This window comes from Patiria miniata, unplaced genomic scaffold, assembly GCF_015706575.1.
Source record: "Patiria miniata isolate m_02_andy unplaced genomic scaffold, ASM1570657v1 HiC_scaffold_29, whole genome shotgun sequence".
NCBI classification, from domain to species: domain Eukaryota; kingdom Metazoa; phylum Echinodermata; class Asteroidea; order Valvatida; family Asterinidae; genus Patiria; species Patiria miniata.
The window spans coordinates 1,395,216-1,417,330 of record NW_024037068.1 but is presented as its reverse complement, the minus strand read 5'-3'; the positions used below and the strand labels follow the sequence as shown (position 1 = coordinate 1,417,330).

At 37.9% G+C, this 22,115-nt stretch overlaps 1 protein-coding gene across 2 annotated transcripts in view; it reads right to left on the bottom strand.

Moving 5' to 3' along the window:
* The window catches only part of LOC119735764 (FAD-dependent oxidoreductase domain-containing protein 2-like), a 62,448-nt gene that overhangs the window by 19,921 nt on the left and 20,412 nt on the right, over window positions 1-22,115 (bottom strand). For both annotated transcript variants that reach the window (XM_038209681.1, XM_038209682.1), the window contains exons 3-4: window positions 4,628-5,037; window positions 2,456-2,632 (exon numbers count right to left, since the gene is read on the bottom strand). In XM_038209681.1, the coding sequence (XP_038065609.1) occupies window positions 2,456-2,632; window positions 4,628-4,977 (527 nt within the window). In that variant the 5' untranslated portion in view covers window positions 4,978-5,037. The remainder of the gene's footprint in view (window positions 1-2,455; window positions 2,633-4,627; window positions 5,038-22,115) is intronic.

The window sequence follows — 22,115 nt, the reverse complement described above, 5'->3', positions numbered from 1 at the left end:
TGTACAGGGTGAGTAAAAAGAAAGGGAAACCCAAATGGTGCTCCCTATTTTTTAAAGAATTTCTGCATGTAGCATTTTCCTAATCTAGGCTATGACAGCCCAATTAAAAAGTCTATTAGTGAAAGCATAGAGCAAGGCATGCAAGAATCATTCCAATTGCTCAAGTACTTTTCCAGTTGTGGAATTTTGAACACAAACACCGTTTTTGTAACCTTGTCCACGGATCTCATTTAAGGAACGTGATATTTCAGTAGAATTGAAACCTTGTCGTCTCCTGAAAATGATATCAGAATAATCCCATAAGTCTCCGGGGTAGCCAAGTACCCGGTAGAAGGTAGGGCAAGACTATAAACTCTCGACATTGTAAAGCATGTTATTTTAACATTGGAAGCAGGAGGTTTATAAATAAATGTTATGATAAGTGCCAGTTATCATGGTTATGAGAGTGTTCTGTGTTTTTGGATAATAGTTTTCGGTATTTGTGTTCAAAATTCCATTACTGGAAAAGTACATTTAGCGATTTGAATGATTCTTTCACTAAAAGAAATTGGGCTTTCATATCCTAGATCTGGAAAGTGCTACATGCAAAAGTTCTTTAAAGAATAATGGGCATCATTTGGGTTTCCTTTTGTTGGACTCACCCTGTATAGTGCAATAATAGTGCTGATGGGTTTAAAGAATAAAACAAATTAAGGTTGCGCTCCCAGTGCTATTTCTTAGTGTCCTGAAAAATAGATTTCTTTTCTCAACTGCTATTTTCCTAGCCATAAAAACATTATCCACTTTTGAATGAGACATCAACCCAAAAAAAATCTATTTTAATTTTATTCTCAAATTCCCTGAAAATGCAGGAGAAAGCATCGTAGATTTCAAAATTTTCTCCAGGACGCCCCTCCAAGGCGTGCCTTGGGCACACCTTCACTCACCCCCCCCCCTCCACCTTCATATCAACCCTCCCATTTCATGAAAGCTAGATCCACCCCCCAACACTTAAGGACCCCAAATGTATGGGATGACCCACATACATTAAATACACATGTATGGACAGCAAGATGCTTTTTCAGAATGCGCTGACAACGAGATGATGTTAAAGCAGTGGAACAAAATTCAACAAGAAATTAAAGTGCCTGCTTCTTAAATCCGTCGCCGTTTGATGCTTCATTTGCTACATGCTGTCTCACTATGTTGTCCACCCGACCGGAAATTGATTTTTCATTACACGTTCCCGCTGAACACGACTTCCTTCAGGCCTCGTGCCCCCGAAAAATGTCATAATCTAAAGTCCCGTTTCTAAAACACGCTGACGTTACAAGTGCACGGGGCACTTTTGTGCATATTTGACCCCGTTTTGTGTTCTGACGGAAACTCAAAAGCGCAACTCGGATCTCAATTGTGACAAATTGCATGGAGCGTCCGAGATGCACAGCTGAAAAGTCCTCATGAAATATATATTAACAAAATCAATAACAATAAAGAAAAAGGGGTAGAATTTCAGATTTTTCCAGATTTGTTCCCCTTATTTTGATGAATTAGTTAATGAAATTGCGTCGTGGTTGAAAGCAGGATTATATGCGGTAGTACGTGTGGTTGTTCAATGGAGAAAGATTAAAGGGTTAACAGTGCACCACGACACTGCCTGATTCCGCCCACCGTAAAACCTCAATCATGTCTCTTGGCAGTTGCACGGTATCAGATGTACATTTTGGACAATTCGACAGTGTGCATAATAAAAGTTATAATCATAAAGTGGATTTTAATTATGATAAAACGTATCAGTTACTTTTTACAATGATTTAAACAAGAAATTATTCATCCAACTTGTTTTTGCTATACTACAAAGTGGCTCGAAACACCATGGTGCTGGATGTATTCAGAAAAATCGATTTTTCTTTTTGGTGAACTGATTAATTTTTTTCAGTAAAAAGTAATAAGGAACTGTTGAACATTGTTGGATATAAACAATTATTTCAATAAAATACAGATAACAAGCTATAAAAAAAGATTTAACACAAATTGTCAAGGTTTAAAGACATTCAATTCTGTCGAATTGCCTCTCTCTCATTTTGGTTGTTGTTGTTTACTTTCCATCCTAAGAAATGTTGGCCTGTCACCTATGACTGTTTTACTTTATGTACACTTGCATAATAGTATATTAGCATAATACCGGTAAGTACCGGTACCGGTGTAGCATGAATTTAGCTTTTATGAAATACGGACTCTTTGGTGGTATTGCGCATGCTCCTGCATAGATAATTAGGAGTGGGGCCGGTCACGTGAGAGGGTTTAACCAATAAAAGGGAAAAGGAGACCGGTACATGTATATTGGCACACATGTACTATTTCAAATTTATGAAAAACAGTGTTTTTCCCCCCAATTTATAAAAAAATATTATTACACATATATTAACCATGCCCATATCTGTACACAAAGTATTTCTTGTACAGTATTTCTTACCTGCATTTGTAACTGTGGCCGTGTTGGTCCAGAAACGTGAAGGGCCCATTTCTGGACGAGCGGCTGATATTTTGCACGTTGGTGTTGTACTTGATGTTGAGCTTGAGTTTCTGGGCATAGTCCTTGAGATACTTAACGTACGTGTCGGCGTGTGGGAAGAAGTCCTTGGAATAATGTCTACAGAGAAAAAAGAGAAAATTCAAAGACATACTTTACTCAGAGCTGAGGAGATTGTTTGCATTTCCGAAAGTTTCTATATCGTGGATGTTCAAAAAGTAGAACAACATAAATTCTCGTTTGTATGGACATTTTGGTTTCAATTTTTAACTTGGCACGATATTTCAGTATCCTCCTTATCAGGTAATGGACACCATTTGCAAACGTTCAAAATGAAACTGCCAAACTATTAGTAATGCAAAATATCCTACTTGATTGTAAGTAAATAACAGGATCAAGCATTCTGTCAAATTGTTGTTTAGGCCAAAATAAAAAAGTCTCCGGTTTCTAGTATGGAGCTTGCCCAAAAAGTGGTGCGGCGACGCGGCTTTTTTTTTTTTTTTACCTGATTTTTTTGCTTCAAATGTCGGCTGATGACTGCAAATGGTGCCCGACTAAACTTGGAGTCCAGAGAGGCCACAGAAAAGCTTATTCTCGACCATAACCCAATCTAAAAACACGTTAAAATTTTGCAGCAGCAGGATTCCAGTCAAACCAGTGAGTTTGGCGGTTTTGAAACATCATCTTTCATTGAAAAAAAAAAACTTTTTCATTTTGCCGACGCGCATGGCTACGGCGACGCGCGCGCACACCAGAAACCGGAGACTTTTTTTTTTGGCCTTAGTGTGCTGCCATTTTCAAGAAAAGAGGAATTAACATCATTTCTTTACAATGTCTGAAACGTTTTGTTTTTTTTAAGAGAGAAAAAAAGCCATTTTTCAAATATCCGTGAATGAAATTATTCTTCTCACATGACAATCTGGGATCATAACATTGGAAGATGGAAGTCAAAACCACTTTGAAAATTTCAACAGAAATCTTGCTTTCTCAGTTTTTTTGCTTTGAGTTTTCTCAAATAGTATGATATTTTACTGATCTAAAATTTCGACAGGATATTCTTTTTTAATAACCTGCTTCAGATTTATTGTAAACAGGTTTTTTTTGGGTGAATTATGTCCATTACCTTTAACTGAATAAAAGCTAGTGTTCCATTCTTACATCAAATAATATGGGTTTCATGTCTACAGGGTGAGTAAAACAAAGAAAGCCCAAATGGCGCCCCCTATTTTACAAAGAAGTTCTGCATAGCGCTCTCCAGATCTAGGATGTGAAAGCCTAATTAATGAGCTTTCTTTTAGTCCTGGAATTTTGAACACAATCACAGCTTTAAAACTTTGTCCATTGACCACATTTAAGGTACGTGATGTTTCCGTAAAATGAAACCATGTCGTATCATGAAAACGATATCAGAATAATCCCATAAGTCTCCGGGTAGGCAAGTAGAAGGCGAGCGAGGCTATAATATCTTGACATTATAAAGTATGTTTTTTTAACATTGGAAGCAAGAAGGTGTTCAAATAAAGGTTATGATATAAGTGCAAGTTAGGCCCCCCAAAAAAGTCTCCGGTTTCTGGTATGCGCGCACGTCGCCGTAGCCATGCGTGTCGGCAAAATGAAAAAGTTTTTTTTTCAATGAAAGATGATGTCTCAAAACCGCCAAACTCACTGGTTTGACTGGAATCCTGCTGCTGCACAATTTTAACGTGTTTTTAGATGGGGTTATGATCAAGAATAAGCTTTATGTGGCCTCTCTGGACTACCATATATTTTCACTAAGTTTAGTCGGGCACCATTTGCAGTCATCAGCCGACATTTGAAGCAAAAAAGTCAGGTAAAAAAAAAACCACTTTTTGGACAAGCTCCATACCAGAAACTGGAGACTTTTTTTTTGGCCTTATCATGGTTATGAGAGTGTTCTGATGCGTTTTGATTTATGTGTGAATTGTTTTCATTTTGCTTAAATATCACTTTCTGTTATCCGTGGACAAAATTATAAAACTTTGCTTGTGTTTAAAAGTCCATAACTTGAAAAGTACATGAGTGATATGAACAATACTGCGCCCTCACTTGCTCAAGAATTAGACCCAATGAGAAACAATTCCAAACTGAACTTACGTCATCTGCAAGCTTTCGTCGTCACTCAGCAACGAGTTCCAATCGTGTCTCAAGTTGAACTCCTTGTTGGTCTTGCCCGTGTGTCTCTTATTGATGCTGATCAGTTTCCGGTGTCGCGGGTAGGTTTCAAAGAAGACCCCGCTGGTGTTGGCGCGCTCTAGGATCACGTAGTCCCGCCCTGCCCGATCAAGGAAGAAGCCCATCTGAAGACCGCCCGGGCCGGCGCCAACAACGCAGTACTGCCAGGACTGTCCGGCGGGCGGGGCAGTACCGGTATGCCACCCGGCCTGCAGGTTGCCGATGAGCTGGGACAGGAGCACCAGGAGGAATGCATACCAGGTGGTTGTCATGACGACCTTGTGTCTGATGAAGGCCCGGTTGTCAGAAGGCACTGTCCGCAGACTTTAATTCTGCAAGCAAATCAAGAAATAGTTATGGTTAGTAATTACAAGTTACCGGTACTAACGTTTGTTCTGGTAGTGCAAGTATACCGGGATACATGTCTTTCAATCATCATGTAACACCAGAGTAACCTTACTTCTGTTCCTCAGCAAGATACTTTACTGTAACCACTCCCCTCTATCTAATAACTGAAGTAGCCAGTCTTTTTGACAGTCTTAAAGTTAATGGATATTATTTGCATTTGTCATAATTTCATGGAATGGACTGATTTAAGGGCTATTTAGTTTATAGCAGATATCGTTCCACTAGCTGTTCAATGTTCTGTGTCCATTGGTGCTAGGAAAACACGCAAAAACGCTGTTCGCTTTCAACTGTCAAAGTGTGCTCGCGGGATATGTCCTGCATTGAACCCATAGCGTTAGGTCTCCTGAGTGACAGCTCCATCGTGGGAAAGTAATACATACAGATACCTAGGGTACCCAGGTGAAGTCAACAGCTGGCTCGCAGGCCGTTTAATGGATGTAGTATTTGAGAAAACTGTTTTGTTCTCAGCAAAATGGTCACCATACAAACGTTGTTAACAGTGATACAAAATTCCTCTTGTCTTGAGAATGACAGCATGCCAGGCTCAACGATTTCACAGGATGTTTCAACTACTAGTATAATTTACTTACAATCAAGTGGGCTGTTTCATAATATTATTTTGCAGTTTTGTTTTTTGAGTGTTTGCGAACGATCCTATATGCTTTAATAGAACTGTGAATTGTGAAATGCTTGATCTGGAGCACTGTGCAGTGTCGGAGACATGGACGTTGAGAAAAGAGGGGATAGACCTGTGAAGTGCGTTCGAGATGTTGGGATTGGAGAAGGATGCTGATGATCAGCTGAGTTGCTTCAAGAGAAGTATCAATGTTGAAGTTCTCAGTAAGAGTTATCGAAGAGAGAAGTTTACGAAAGGTTACTGAACAAAGACAGGAGAAGGGATTGGACACATCTTGAGAGGGAATATTCTAGTGAAGGATGTCCTGGAAGGAAGACTTGAGGGAACTTAGGGAGGAAGAGGAAGAATTGCTGGATGGGATCAAGAGAGGGAGGTACGTGGAGACGAAGAGAATGGGCCGAGACCGAGTGGCATGGAGGAATTCATAATATTTACGCATCTGTAGCTCATGTACAAGGACCTGCCTACGGCAGACTACCGATGATGATGGCGAATGGAAATATAAACATGTATATAAAGAAAACCATTTAGATTAAAAGACTTTATTGATGTATCTATGACATGCCATTCAAATACTTGGAAAATCGTCGATAGTACATTCTGCATACTTATTACTTTCACATGTAAAAGGCATAGGATATCATGCATTTATCCCAAAAGTAACCTTCCAAATTATTATCAAAACGCCTACTTGGATTAAAGATCGTTCTAAGGATGTGACTTTGCGTTTGATTTTGTAAACGTTTAGCAAATATTTTACGAACTGTTTAAACGTTTAGGTGTTTCACAAAGGTTGACGCCTGGCCATTATGTCTGCAGACCAGAGTGATTGGCATGATAAATCAAAAGTATTGACATAATACATTGTAAATAGCAGGCAGTCATCAAGTAAAAACTTTGAATGTAATCAAGTACCGAGTGTTTCCAAGGTTTTGTAAATTAAATAGGTTAATTATTTGTTCTACCAGTATGTATGTTTTTTTCATTACATAAAGGAAAATCAGGTTACGAGCTACGTTTGAATGGTGTGGAAAATATGTACATTTGTAAACGGATTGAGATTTTTTTCTCATTTAAATCCTGCAGTACCACTAGGCTTACTGTCGTGAATCCATCACAATCCCCCAACTTTTTCCATATGGAGCTATAGGTACCGATATCCTTAATCCGCCGAAATCCTCCAAAACACGGGTGTGGATTTTGATGGATTCAGGTACGTTAGGGTTAAAAACATTAGCAGATTAGCAGAATTTTACAAGTACTACATATATTTCGTGCCTTTTTATTAAGAAATTTGTGTCTTTAAGTGGTTTGCATTTTTTTCACATAAATTTGTACAGCCTTTTAACAAATGCTTCTAGGCATGAGCAAGCCTCAACACACAACAATAAATAACAGTAAAACCAGACACAATAAAACAGTTCCACAACAGATGGTCACAATCGTTAACTTTCATGCACGCTTGAATGATCATAGTCTCAGTTTCTTTTCGAGCTTGGAAATCAATTATTTCTTTTTCTTCCCAATATTCAATGAATTTTAAATTTCATTATGGCGACACAAAATATGAATAAATCCTATGTCATTTGCATGTTCACCAGGATAATACTAGTTTATGCACTGTTAAAGCTGAATTCAGTATTTATTTAAATTCCAACTTGATCAAGTTCATGTAATCCAATATTCGAAATGCGCTGATGATTTTAACATGTGCCAGACTTAAAATGGATTTGCATGCACCTGGGGTTAAGAAGAGATAACGAAGAGATAGCGGAATAGTTGATATTTGACCATTTTTAATGAAAAGAAGAAATTTGAGCCAATACTGGAATGGAAGCTCTCAAAACATTGAAAGTGGATTTCAACAAAATTGTAGCATTTGTAGCATCAAGCTAAATGAGTCATTTGTCTGGAATTTTTAAGTGGAGATACAGGCCAAAATAGGGCCACTTCATCACATCACTTCATCACATCTCTTGGTGTTCCGACTTCCATAATTTTTGAACTAAAGATGGTATCAGCATGCGGTTTTCACAGCAGTAATGCTGAGATTGTGCTCTTTTGCAATCTGTAATAAATTTTTTTTGACCAGGGTCAACCACTGATCTCTATATAAAGACTGGATAGCGGATAAAGAGCCGCACAATGAATGAATTTGACGCCATATTGGTGAGACCAGTGAGACGGCTGGTGATCTACAACGGACAAGTTGCCGTCTTCATAGCATCATGATTTCTTTTGTAACATCGCAGTTCACTTGATTTATATTTTAACCACCACCACTGATCACGGTTTACAATTTTTCTAACGTCGTGGTTTACTTTTTTTTAATGCCGCAGTTCCTTTTTCGGCGATTTGGAAAAAATAATCACTGCGGAAATGTGTCCTTTTTAGAACATCATAATACGTGAATGTGACCAAAATGCGCGTCAACTCTTGATACAGCGCGCGCGCTTTTTACGCGTAGAACGTTCGTAATATACGAGGCCATCTTCGTGAGACCGGGGCGAATTGGTCAATATGCAAAGTTTACTGTGTGACTGGTGTATGGATATCCGCTATCCAGTCTTTATATAGAGATCAGTGGGGTCAACAAACGACTCATGTAGCTTGATCGCATCACATTTAGACATAACGGTAAAACCGCACAACTTATACGATTAAAAGAACATCATGGATGTTGCTGGCATCTTCCTAAGACATCCCACATTTAAAATTCTGTTACATTTTTTATTTGAACAAATGTTTTTAATTTTTTGTAATTATTTATTTGAACAAAAAAAAATAGATGATATTCAGACGATCGGTTATCAAATATTTGAATATTTGGTATATTTATCACAACCCTAACCAATACAACTCGTGTGCACGATGACCATTAGTAAGTAGCACCATTGCCATGGAAGTTAAAAGTCCAACTTTAGAAGTCGAAGAATAACCCCTATCCCCCTTCACCAAGTTTCATGTCAGAAATAATTAAGCTTGATGTAATGGTACATTGTACATAAAAAGAAAAATATTTGGGTGATTTTTATTATTTCCCTGCATTTTTCATGATAATCACATTTGTGGGGCACTGTGGTCCAGTGGTTACGGTGTTCGACTCGTGTGCTGTGGTGCATGGGTTCGAATCCTGACCATGGGAACATGGTGCTTGTGCTCTTGAGTAAGGCACTTTACCATTATTGCTTCGTCCTTCGGATGGGACGTAAAGCCATAGGTCCTGTGTGTTGTGTAATGCACGTTAAAGAACCCAGTAACACTTATCGCTAAGAGAAGGGGTTTGCCCCGGTGTTTCTGGCAGTGGCTGCAATATGCGCCGCAGCACCTTGTAAACCATTATAAGGTGCTACATAATGGGTCTCATATTTCTCATAAACTTTATTTACCTCGTATTTACCTAATGTGCGCTATATAAGACTCCATTATTATTATTATTATTTTTCATCAACTTAATCAATCAAAACAGTACAATGGAACATGCTGGAGGCTCTATTGCAGAAAAAAAAAATCAATTTCAGGACAGTTTTGTCGGGTTGTATAAAAAAAGCAAGCTTTATTCTGTTTGTTTACATAACTTCCTCATGTAATTATACATTTGTATAAAGTGCAGGTTCCTATGCACGTAATGACAATGCTGTCCTTCTGTACAAACATGTGTGCGTCATCCGTGGATCCAGCCAAACAAGAATTTTTTAAAATTTTTTTTAAAAATAAGTCGGCCACACCTTGCAAAGTACCATACTGGCGCATATGCCGCGCCTCTGCCTGCCCAAAAGTTCAGTGGACCGTTTGCGGATTTTAAGAGCACAGATACCTCTCCTACGGCCGCATAAATTACGTTGAGCGAATGTGGCAGGAGTAGATACGGTAGCATTAAATTAATGTGATCATATGGAAACGCTGGTCTCATCAGCTCGTTGTGCGCTGTGTACATGGAACTACCCATTTTTTTTAAAAAGTTCGCGCAATGCCAGCATATGGGATAAACGGATTTCTCTCAAGAAATCATTACATGACTCATTTACTTCCTTTTGACAAAACATGGAGGAAAGAATATTATATATCTCAGAAAGCAAGAATTTACAAATAATGTCAAAGGCTACACATCACTTTCACAAAGAAAATATGGAAACTTATGAAAATGCATGGCTTTTTGTACGGAAGAAACAAAAGTATATTCCAAACAAATACAAAATAAATTTTGCTTATAATCTTAACAGATTTTGCTCAAAAAGAGTAAGGGGAAAGTTGCCAGAAAATTGCCTTAGATTGAACCACAGAGCATCTAGAATCCAAAATTGTCTGGGGCCTTAAACGGGCTCCGGACCCTACAATGCCACGGCTTCACGCTCCACAATCACAGGGTCCGTTCTCAAGCGATTGTGAATGCTTCAAATTGGCCCTCTGAAAATGGTGTGCATACATGTATGTCTGCCAGGAACAACTGTACTTACCGGTACCGTACATGTTATGGTTAACCGTATATGGTGCAAGTTGGTTTGTATAATACAAAGATCAGTTTTATCCAAGCAGATTTTAAAGTTGTCTGACAATGATCAGTTTTTTTATAGGTGTAGCAAGGTCATTTTTATTGGGGGTTAAACATTTCTTGAAAAGGGCACTTGCACATCCGCAGTCTTTGGGGGAGTAAATACACCCCTTGCCCCCGCTGGCTAAGCAACTGGTTTTACCCAATCAGATTTTAAAATTGTCTGCTCCTTGTCTTCAACATGTTCATTTTTTCTTTTCAAACAAATTTTCATTTCATACATGTTTTTTTAATAGAAAAACCTACCTTTGTTTTTGGGATGCTTTTGCAGCCATATTGCACAAAAGATCCACCTGAGTTATCGATTTTAAAATGTCTAAACTAAATATTCAATAACTAAATGCGGGTGGATCTGTTTGCTCAATGTCTCATTCAAAAGTGAATAATGTTTGTATTGCTTAAATACATGTTGTAAATGTATTTTTCTACTTCATATTAAGTAGATTCATTTCTTGTTTTATATAAATGTACTTTTAAAATAAATGTTTGTACAATGTAATAAACAACATTGAATAAATGTCTATTACACACTGGGGTTATGCATCGGAACCGGGTACCCGACCGATCATGTCAGGAAACGGTTCCAGATTATGGAATCGATTACCCGCAATCAACTTTACAAATTACTTTCTCAGACAATAAAGAAGAAAGTTTTCAAATGTCATTTGCGGAGGATTTAAAAAAATGAAAACCAGGCTACTTGGGAAAACAATACATATTTTAAAATATATGACACTCGTGAAAGTTGCAATTTACACCGTAAAGCTGTAGGCCTAAAGCTCACTCTACACACTTGTATCTTACTGCATTGGCACACCGATGTGGCAGTATTATCGTGCGGACCTTTATGAACAATCTAAACAGCAACTTCCGAGATTTGATTTTCGGATTGGGTTTCTGTCATCGGTACTCGGGTATCCGTGTTTTTTTTCCAATCGGGTACCAGGTTCCCGTTCTATCCGTAAATGCACACCCCTAGCACACACACATTGATTTAATATTTATGCGTTTAAAGGGAAAATACAACATTTGCAAACATCGAAAAACGAAATGATCAAATTACCACGAAATACCTTACTGAATTGTTAGGGACTGACAGTCTAAAGCATCCTTTAAAATCGTGGCTCCTGGTGAGCTGACATTTTCAAGAAAAACTGTATTTTTCCAACGCTGGTCGGCCGACCAGCGTTGGAGAAAACTGGCTTTTTTTCAAAAACTGTTCTTAATTTTCCATATTTAGTTATTCTGACTTTTCTTTGCAATTGATCACACACCTGTGAAGGGGTACAAGCCTGCTAGACTGACTCTCTGACCTTACAATTCCCCAAAGTGTATTAATTGCTTCGTTTCATCTTAAGTGGGGTCAGGGAACCAGACTACAAGAACATGATAGGTTTTCTTGGTTTTTCCAGCATCTACAAGCCCAAAACATGAAACAAGTCAGTGACCTTCGTTAACGACAAGCGCAGGTGGTTCACTTGCGAGCGTTAACTAAAACTTGAGCTGATTTGCCAAAGTCACAAAGGCTTGCACGTCCCAAACTCTACCTCAAATAATCACTCTTGTGTCATCAACATGTTGTCGTGCTTCCATCATCAACTCGTACCGGTAAAATGGCCTCGTCACGTTTCTCAATTTAAAAAAAAAAGAGAATCCCTGAATTTTGTCCGGCGTGGGGCTGAGAGCTTGATTGGTAAAATCTAAATCAATTTGGCAATGCCTGAGGATGTAGTGGATTGGCATATCTATTAAGACTGTGTGAGTATTGAGGACAGACAATTCAGGGGTGAAATTGCTGAGACGAAGTCCCACCTGTTCCCAGCAATTACGTATTGTCCAGTACACTTGTAGCCAACAAGATTTAGGAGATGTACGTATACATCAATGTAAAATCATGCAAGTGTTAGAAAAGCTACATTTAAATACCATTTTTAAATGCCCTTCGTCGCTGACATATTTACATGTACGGTGTGTATACTCAGTGTCGTCCGAAGGCTTGCTAGTAAATGTGAGAAAAAATTCACAAGGGTGGGACTCGAACCCACAACCTCCTGCTTACTAAGTAATGCAGAAGTCTTATCAATTGACCACCAAGATTGCCGGGGTCGGCTGGCCAGTTCGAGTCTGATGTAGCAGCAGGTACTGCAACTAAACTTTTTATAAGAGAATTTTCCTTGGGGAAATACATAATCTCTATGATGCAAATTCCACCTTGATCCGAGGGAAGAAAATACGTTTGTTTCAAACAGAACGTAACTTTTTATGTAGCAAAGGAAATTTGTCTTTATCTACTGGTACATGTATGACAGCTATATGTGTGGTCTCTTACACCAAAAATGTTAAAACTAGAACAAAAACCTTCCCATCCAAAAAAATGATCAATCAATCAATCAATAAACATAAAATTTAATAAAACGAAAAAATATATAACAAAAAGGAAGAAGATGAAAAAATGGCAAAAACCTTCAAGCAACAGGACCAATACCCATTCATCAGTAACTCTCCTAAACTCCCCCCAAAAAAATACAAAAAAAAAAAATATGCTTATGTTTCTATAATTTTATGAAATGTAAAATAAAAAAAAACTAAAACATAAATGTTTGGAAGAAATGAAAATTAATGAAAACTTACCAACTGGACGTCTTATCAAGTTTAATAGTGAAAGATGCAACACAAACTTAACTTGCAATGTGTAGATACCTCAGCTACAGAGATGGCAACGACTGAGTGCCATACCAGTGCAATGCGTTATCTAAATGTACACGTACTCTAATATTACAGGATATTATAGTACATGTTCATGTACAGTATGTAGTTCCCTCAGAGGATCTCAGCTTTTTTGCACTGTGTACTGCATGCAGCTGTGCTGTGTACAATCAGGTGCATGCAGTGGAGGTGAGTGACTAACTGGACTGTGATTGGATGAGAGGAAAAGGGGGCGGTGCTCTATGGCCAATACTGTGCTGTGATTGGTTCAAAAGTCTGTGGCTATTTTGCATGTGTTGTGCAACTTCAAGTGGAAACAAAGATTGACAACTGCAGAGATGTACAAGAAAAATCTGATGACAGCCAAACATGGATGAAGAAGTGTCTTGCAAAGCACAGATTAGAATCCATAACAATAAATTTCTCTGTTCCATCTGACATTGTTTAAAACAAACCTTAAACATAAAAAAATTGCTGGGATTTCCAAGAAAAGTTTAAAGATTTGTTTTTTAAAATGTAATACCTAAGTTTTGTCATGCAATAGAAGATGGCAAAATACATTACACTGTAGCTTTAATGAAATCGCAATGAATGATCTTAAACTCAACAGATGACAATAACAAGGAATGGCGGCCATATTACAATTTGATTTAAATGAGTTTTGACAAGCTCCAATTTTCCATTTCTGGATGAATTTCCACTTAGACTACAGGGTAAAACTGAATATTAGCATATAGTTCGGACATCTTTATTTCTCAAAATAATTAAAAACCAAGAGAATAAAACATGTATACATGTGTATGCTTGTTTTTTTTAATTGCAGTAAAAAAAAATGCTTTAATTGATGACTTAGGTTTTCTTGGGCACTGAAAGAAAGCAAATTAGCCTTTCTAAAAATGTATTTAAAGCAAATGTGGACTCTCATTTAAAATTTAAGTCTTAAAGGCACATAGCAACATTTGCAATTACCTGGAAACATACCCACAAATTAAACAAGAAAATTCTTGCTCAAAGTATAACCAAATATGCTGTGAAATTATTTTGCCTGAAATGATATCATTCAGACATGTCAGAAGAATGCAATCATTGAAGAAGTTTTAATAAAATGTGCCCACAGGCACAGGTTTTCCTGCATTAGCAATTGAATGCAGTTGCCAGACCCCAAAAATTGTGCGTACATTTCTCTGTTTTCTCAAAATGTACATGTATAGTATCCACTGAGCTGAAACTGCATCAAGTTATTGTTGCAAAACACCATTCTTAAGATTTTGAGCAATTTTGCGTCAAACGGGGGAAAAAAATGCATCACAAAGCAACTTGTCCTACATACCTTAACAGATTGTATCATTTCATTCTGATTTGAATAATCTCCTATTTACCACTTTAAGCTACATAACTTGCACCCCAAGTCTAAATAATGTCTAAAGGAAATATCAAGCATTGGACATTTAGGACCAGACTGAGAATATGACTATTTCCAAGATCAAAAACAAGGGTCTCATAAGGCTGATGGACCTTTTTGAAAGACAGCATCGCTGTTTTTTAATTTCTCAGAAATGAAAAGATGTCACAGTCGATACTGCAACATATAATACATGTACAAGTACCCAGTAGCTAAGACTCTGTCCAAAGACTGAAAATCACACTAATTTGTTTGCACCCGTTGTAACTTGACACCATTTGCCATGTTTTCTTCTCCACACCCAAGCCGTCAGATTGACTTAATCCGATCCATTTCTTGGGATTCCGTTACCACGCTCTAATCCATTAACCCAACGCCAGACAAAAGAATCTTGCTAATCCCAACGGAATGAGAAAGACGCGGAACACCGAGAGCAAACAAAAAAAATATCGCACCGATTCAATACCGGTAATGGACACAACCCTGTAGATTATTATGAAGCTAACAACAAGCTCCGGTGATACGAAACTTGTACGGTGTGTTATTATGAAGTGCCCCGAAGGCACATCAAACATCTCGGATGAGGAGAGGTTTGAAAAGGGCAAGCCTCTCCGATCCCCGCATGCGGCTCAATTATCCCTGGCATACAAAAGGAAGCCAGAATCTTGTCCTTGTGATAGGTATCTTGTGCATCTCCCAGGTGGATTCCCGCAAAGGTTGACAGGTTTCTTTTGAGGCTGAAATAGTACACTGAGGAAATATTTTTTTGAGACTCTGTTTTGGAAATCACAAAGCATAAAAATAAAAGTTGTAAAGAAAATAGTCTTGATAGGAATAATTATTTTCACCTCAATCTTAACAATTCTTTTTATCCTGTTATAATTAGTATTTGTTTTTTAAAGGAAACGATACTAAATCACAACAAAATAATAATGTGTATTTATAAAGCGCACGTATCCACTAGTCTTGGTGCTCAAGGTGCAACATCATTATTACCCTGCTCATAAGGCCAATAAAACATTCAAAAGACATCTCAACCCCTTCAACAGCCAGAAAAGAAGAGTTGGGGGAGACCTAGACTGGTTCCTGGTCCATCCACTGCGTATTTGGAATGATCCAAAGTTATTGGGATCGGGGATTAGTCAGGGAGACAATCGCAAGTTAAATTTGAACGAATTCGCGCGCCGAGGACGCCTGACGCTCACGCAAAGACGCTGTGGCTAATAGCTTTGGTACATTCAGGAAGTCGTGCGTAATTCGCGCACGATCACCAGTACAGTACAGCACGTTACACGCTGTGTGACCCATCCAAGGTGCTCTCAAAAGTGGTAAAAACACTCCCTCTTTGTTGGCACACAGAGCCCATACAGCTCCATTCTGCCACTTTGGTGCAATGCAGCTAAAATCAATCACAAACACCATCTCTGCCCTCACATGTACCCATTTTACTCCTGGGTGGGGAGAAGCAATGTGTGACAAAGTGCCGTGCCCAAGGACAGTTTTGTGTGTTGTTCAAGAGTTGAACACACAAGAAACAGGCAAAGCAAAGCCATTACGTTACATACACATGTACGTAGTGTGGACATTCCTTTGTTTTCGTGTAGTGAAGAAATACCTACTCACACTGTGAAAACTCTTTCAACCCAATTTTTTTTCCTATGATTTCCCTTCAGTGTTTCTCTTCTTTTTGCCAGAGATAAACCTAACCCCAAAATGCCTCTTAACCTGTTTTCCAGAGAGGGGAAAACACTGTGTGGAAGTGGGCAAGTCCACACAACGTCGCTGCTACCTGGTTTATGTGGACATCTTTTGTTAGGAAGTCCATACAGTGAATTAATGTAATGCTAAGTACACCCATGCTTCTATTCACCTGTAAAAACAAAACAATGGAGAATGCCACATGTATCTCTGCAGTTTCCCCAGTGACAACTTCACTTCAAATTGATGTAGTTGTCTAACTTGAAAATGCATCCCCCCAAAAAAAGGACAGAACACTTGTTTACAAAGTACCTAACAAGCAAACTGTAGGGCCTAATGAAATGAACATTTTACTGATGACAAGAAATAAATGGCCAAACACTGATACTACACTAAATGTACAGGCCATGCAGCGTACACGCATTCAAATTGTAATCAAGCACAAGGCGGCAGGATACTCTTCTGTCAACGATCCTGTAGTGTTCATTTCCGTAGCTCTTTAGAGGTAATTGTCCCATTCGGCGGCGACTGTTTTATACCAAGGCCAATTAGTCCGTTATTAACATTGATTAATACGACGGAAATACATCAAGCAATTGAATACCCGGAGCATGCACAGTGCAACGTACAATGTCCCTCCCCTGCCGTTCCCAGGCACTTATGTGCTCCATCTATCATTCCTCTTTTGTCAGTCAGAATGACTTAGCCGTACTTAATAATGTTCTAAATTCCTCTACAAAAGAAACCCCAAAACACAGCTTTGAAAATAAAAACAGAGCCAGCTTGCCTCCACTATGTGAATTTTTAGGACAAAGAACCACACCAAACCTGAAAAATGGAACTTTAGAGGCGACAACAACAACAAGATGGCCACAAAAAAATCCAAAAAAAAATCAGGCATAACAAAAAAATAGAAAATCTTTAGGGCCTATAGACTTGTACGCAATGCACCTTTTAAGAAAACAGACTGCAAATTGTTTTTAGGATCATTAGATTCACTTGCGTAATACAGGAATTGAAAATTCAAATGAGCAGCGCCTTGTAGCTTTTAACCCCCAGATGAATTTTCATACACACGATGCCATTTCAATCAGCAAAAACAGCTCCAGGAAAAATACATGTGTGTACCTTGTGAGAAATCCCGAGGTACATTGTACTAATGCATGCGTGTGAGGGGCAGAAGTGTCCATAGCTAAGGGTCATCTTCGTCATAGCGTCCCCGAAGATCGCCAGTCTTGTTTTGCCGCCAACTCGTTTGCTGCCAAACTCGCTTGATCGTGGGCACAGCGCTCATCATGATTATCATTGCCGCAGCCAGCCGGGCCTGCGAGCCACGCGCGCCAGCCAGTAATCAATTTACCCTTGAATGATTGTTTATGGTCGTGACTGCCTACTGGCACTGAGTAATTTGCCGGGGCACGGGGAGTTGCTGTTCGTGGCGGATCCGCCGGACTCGGGACGTGATTCGACATGAAGTGAACTGGTCCACAAGGCCAGAACATGTAACCGCCGAGCAATTTAGGGACTTTTTCTTTCTTTTCTTTAGCTCTTAATTCAACAAACAAAGCATTTATTAGTTTGCAAATAATAATGGAAACATCAAGGGGAGACAGAAGAAGAAAAAGAAAAGATCAAAGAGATAAGGGAGAAAGCATGTGGCTGCAAATTCTCCCAGTGTTTCACTCAAGGATATTAAGAATCAAGATTCTCTTTTTCTGTTTACAGATACCAAGTTAGGATGAATATGGCAGTGATTAATGCTAGGACAGTAATATTATAATGGATGTTTTATGCACTGACACGATCAAGAGGAAAAAAGGATTAAAATAATGCAAATACATGCAGGGAATTATTTTTGTTATAGGTTACAGGTTAATTAATGCCTCTGAGTTTGATCTGATCTTGTCATCGGTGTTTTAAAAGCAACATGGAAGTTATATTACTGCCAAAACTTGACTAAAATTTGGATGTATCAGCGATTGTATTGGCACGGACAAAGTGTAACGTAACTAACCGTAACGTAACTAACCATAATTTTTTTAAAAAGCTTGATATTGAAAAATGATAATCATTGCATATTTTACTTCAAAATACTTGCCATTTAGCAGGAAATGACAGAAATAGTAAACTTTGTTTCAGCTGTTTTCTAAACGAGGAAACTTTTGATGAGTAGAGATACATTTTTTTCCGTGTCCATTCTTTTGTAACGTAACTAACCGAAAATAAAGTTCCTGTTACAGCTAACAGAACCAGTCTATAGTTAATTTGTATTCTGCTCAGGTGTTGTGGGTCTAGGTACCATGCATCTGTGATACCTTATTCAGAATTGTTAGGGAAGCTTCTTGATAACACAGCCCCCAAAAGCTGTGCTAAGTACCTAAAAAATGTAACGAAACTAACCGTGGAATTGCCCAAATGATCAAAACCACCATCCACACAACCACGACAACACGACATTTTAGATCAACTTCACATGGCATGAATCAAAACTGACAGATTTAAGGATGTTACAATACCGGTAATATAGTTTACAATGTTTCCTGCAGTATAAATGTACATGAATGCAATGCAGAACATGAAACATTCATGTGTCATTCATGTGTCTCACAAAACAAACACACCGACAGACAATCCAAATTGACATCATCCTGACAGTAAGAATGTTACAATAAGTTTACTTTTACCATGGAGTTATACACATACACGGTAGCTCCATGCTTTTACAATGCTCTTTTGACATTATAAACAAACTCACACTAATGCAATGCACAGGTTCATACAATGTATTCAACTATGTCTCACTGAATAAACACACAATTCCCAAGACAAACATACCTGAATGCAATATCAGAACATGAAACATTTATCCGTTCCACAAAACAAACACAAAAGCTCTCTCGGGACACCCCTCCCCCCCCCCCCCTCCACCGACAGACAATCAAAATGGACATCATCGTGACAATGTTAAGAATGTTTCAATACATACTGGTATGTAATGTTCCCTTTGGCATTAGAAACAAACACACTAATGCGTTGCCAGGTTACTGTGGGTAGTAAATCTTAGCGAATGGCTAGCGCCCTCTAGAGAATAATGCATAAATATGTAGAAATACTCTGGAAGTAAAGCGCAGTAAAATCAATATGTGTCTCAAGGAACAGTGCAATTCCCACGACAAAACTTTTTGGGAAGCGTAAAGTTAAAATGTCAAACTTTTACAACAAATTATATGCTTCTCCGAAAACAACCTAAAAACAGGCCAATATCGATCGTGCAACTTGCATTCACAAAACTTCAATAAAATAACAGTCCCTTTTCCCCCCATGCCATGAAATGTTCATAATGTACATGTACATGGTACTTATGGATACTATCACACAATGTGCACTCTGTATTGAATCGATGCAAGCAGAATTCTAAAAAAACAAGTCGTCTTCACACACAAAAAAACTCGTGGGTTGCAGAAATTCTCATGAGATGTCTTTGGAAATAACTTACCATGCACACACAAAAACTGCCATAGAGCCCACACCCCAAAATAGACTGACTGGACTATACAGGCCACGTACATGTACAAGTGCAACTACGCTGGTTTAGACATTTTTATACAAATTAAAAAAAGATATCCAAATATTTATGCAAGGTTGGGTTTCTAAAATTGTGATTTTATACCACATGTATTATGAGTAAACAGAGAGTTGGGGAGACTAAACTTTGGTCGAGAAAGATTAAACAAACATCACGCACAGCTTCTCAATGCAGACTTTTGAGGGTCTGAATTGCTGCACTAAAAAGATCACAAAGAATAATACAGAGTTAACAAATCAGGAACAATACAGATCCAAACCGGGTCTCTAGAAGTTGTAAAGTAATAAAACTGACTCTGCTAAGTTCAGTAAACTCACTTACAAACTAGACTTATACTGTATGTTTGTGGGCTGTTTCGGCAACTTTTTTTGTGACATGTGACATGTAACACATCTGTGGGTGGTGGTTTAAGTGTGTGCTAGGTATAAAGGCAATTGGATTGCTTTTAGAGTCAAAGTGCTGGTAACCCCAAAAAACGTGTACAAATGCTATGGGCCGATGACTGAAAAGGAAAAGAAATTAAAAAGAAAAATCTTAATGAAAACAAAGGCTGTTACACACAAGCACCCCCTTAACAGTTACAAAGGGTGACGGAATTATAAACCTCAGTGCCAAAACTTCAAAAAAATCGAGTTGCCACAAATGCAACATGTGTTTCGTTTCAAAGCTCATTATCTGTATTTGATTGAAACATGGTGTATTTCCACCAATGTTCTACTATTCAGCCATTCCTTTTAGTTTTAACTGAAAAATTAATTACTAAGTGCCAAATAAAAATTAATTTGTCTCAGGAGTACGTCTAACACCATGGTGTTTTGAGCCGATTTCTACAACAGCAAAAAAAAATTAAAAAAATTGGATGAATAAATTAAATTTTGTAATCATTTAAGTACTAACTAACTGGTTATACTAATGCTTTATCGATGTTAAAATCCAATTATGATTGTTGAATTGTCGTGCCTATTTCATGGCACTGCCCAACGGGAGAGTTGGGGTAGACCATTAACGGGAGGGACATTCGAATGCATTGACAACGAAGCCCAACATTACGCAAAGAAGCTTCTCAAACGAAGATCAAAAAGTGGGGTGGGATACTTGTTCATAATACACACTATGTACATGGGTCATTCCACAAAGTTGAGATACAAAGTGTGACATTGGGGTCAAATTTTCAAATTGCTTGTACAAGTTTAGTTTATGCATTTTTTGATAGCCCATACACTGTTGTTTAACAATTCATTCAAGTTTATGTCACATGATTTTGGAAAGTTGGTAAATTTGTACACAGTATATATTTACAGACATGTAATGACTATTATTATTATTATTATTATTTATTCGGCATTAAAAACACAAACAACAAACATTCACATATAGAGAAAACCAAAAACCAAGAAAACAAAAACGAACATGACGAAAGCCAGGGGCATATGCCCGGAATTAAAAAAGTTTACCTAAAAACTGTGGCCCGAAGGCCTTCAATTCCAATACCTCTGGCTACACAAAGAATATATATAAATCTATAAAAATCTATAAAAATGTGTTAACAAAAAAAGCATATATTAAAAATGGCAGAGGTATAAATGCTAAAAAGTTATCGTCCCCTAAAATTAACATCAAAATACCACGTTGAGAAAAAAACAAGATAAAAAGCCAAAAAAAAAAAAAAAAAAAAAAAAAAAAAAATAGTCCAACAAAAAGAACGGGTAAAAAAAAGTCCCCCCCCCCCATTATAGTTCAAAGACCCAATTATTGTGGATGTCCACATTAAACATTAAAAAAGTTAAAAAGTTTCAATACACGCAATAAAAAAACAAATATTAGAAAAAATAAGGAAAATAATTCAACAAAACATGAGAAAAATGCCACCCCCCCCCTGTAATAAAAGTTTCGTTGCAAGTAAAAAGACATAATATTACCCTGGAGAAAAAAAAACAGTTGAGAATTAGCACACACAAAAAAAAAAAAAACACGACAAGTTCTTTTCAGAACTAAACATCTATGGAGAAGTTGTGGATGTAACCCGAAGCCACGTCCTGTTACATCCAAACCTTGTTTTGTTCATAATTAATACTTCAAAATGTTTCTAATTCACATCAAACTTGAGTTTATCATCAAATAGCTTCATTTAATAATATCCATACTTATATATACTTTTAAAGACTGCTAACATTGTTATTTCCAACAAAACAAAAAAATAATGGTTGTGGATGTAACATGTGGGACACCACTACATCACAATGCGGTATTCTTCACCTCGATATGAATGGAACTAAATGTTGTTTGTGTTTAGAAATGTTGTCCCCAAATCTCTGTTTCAAGGGCAATTGCAGATTGCAGGTCATGATTTTCATACTTATTTTAGGCATGACCATGTCAACCGGTTGTGGATGTAACACTGAACACCATGTGCCCACAGGC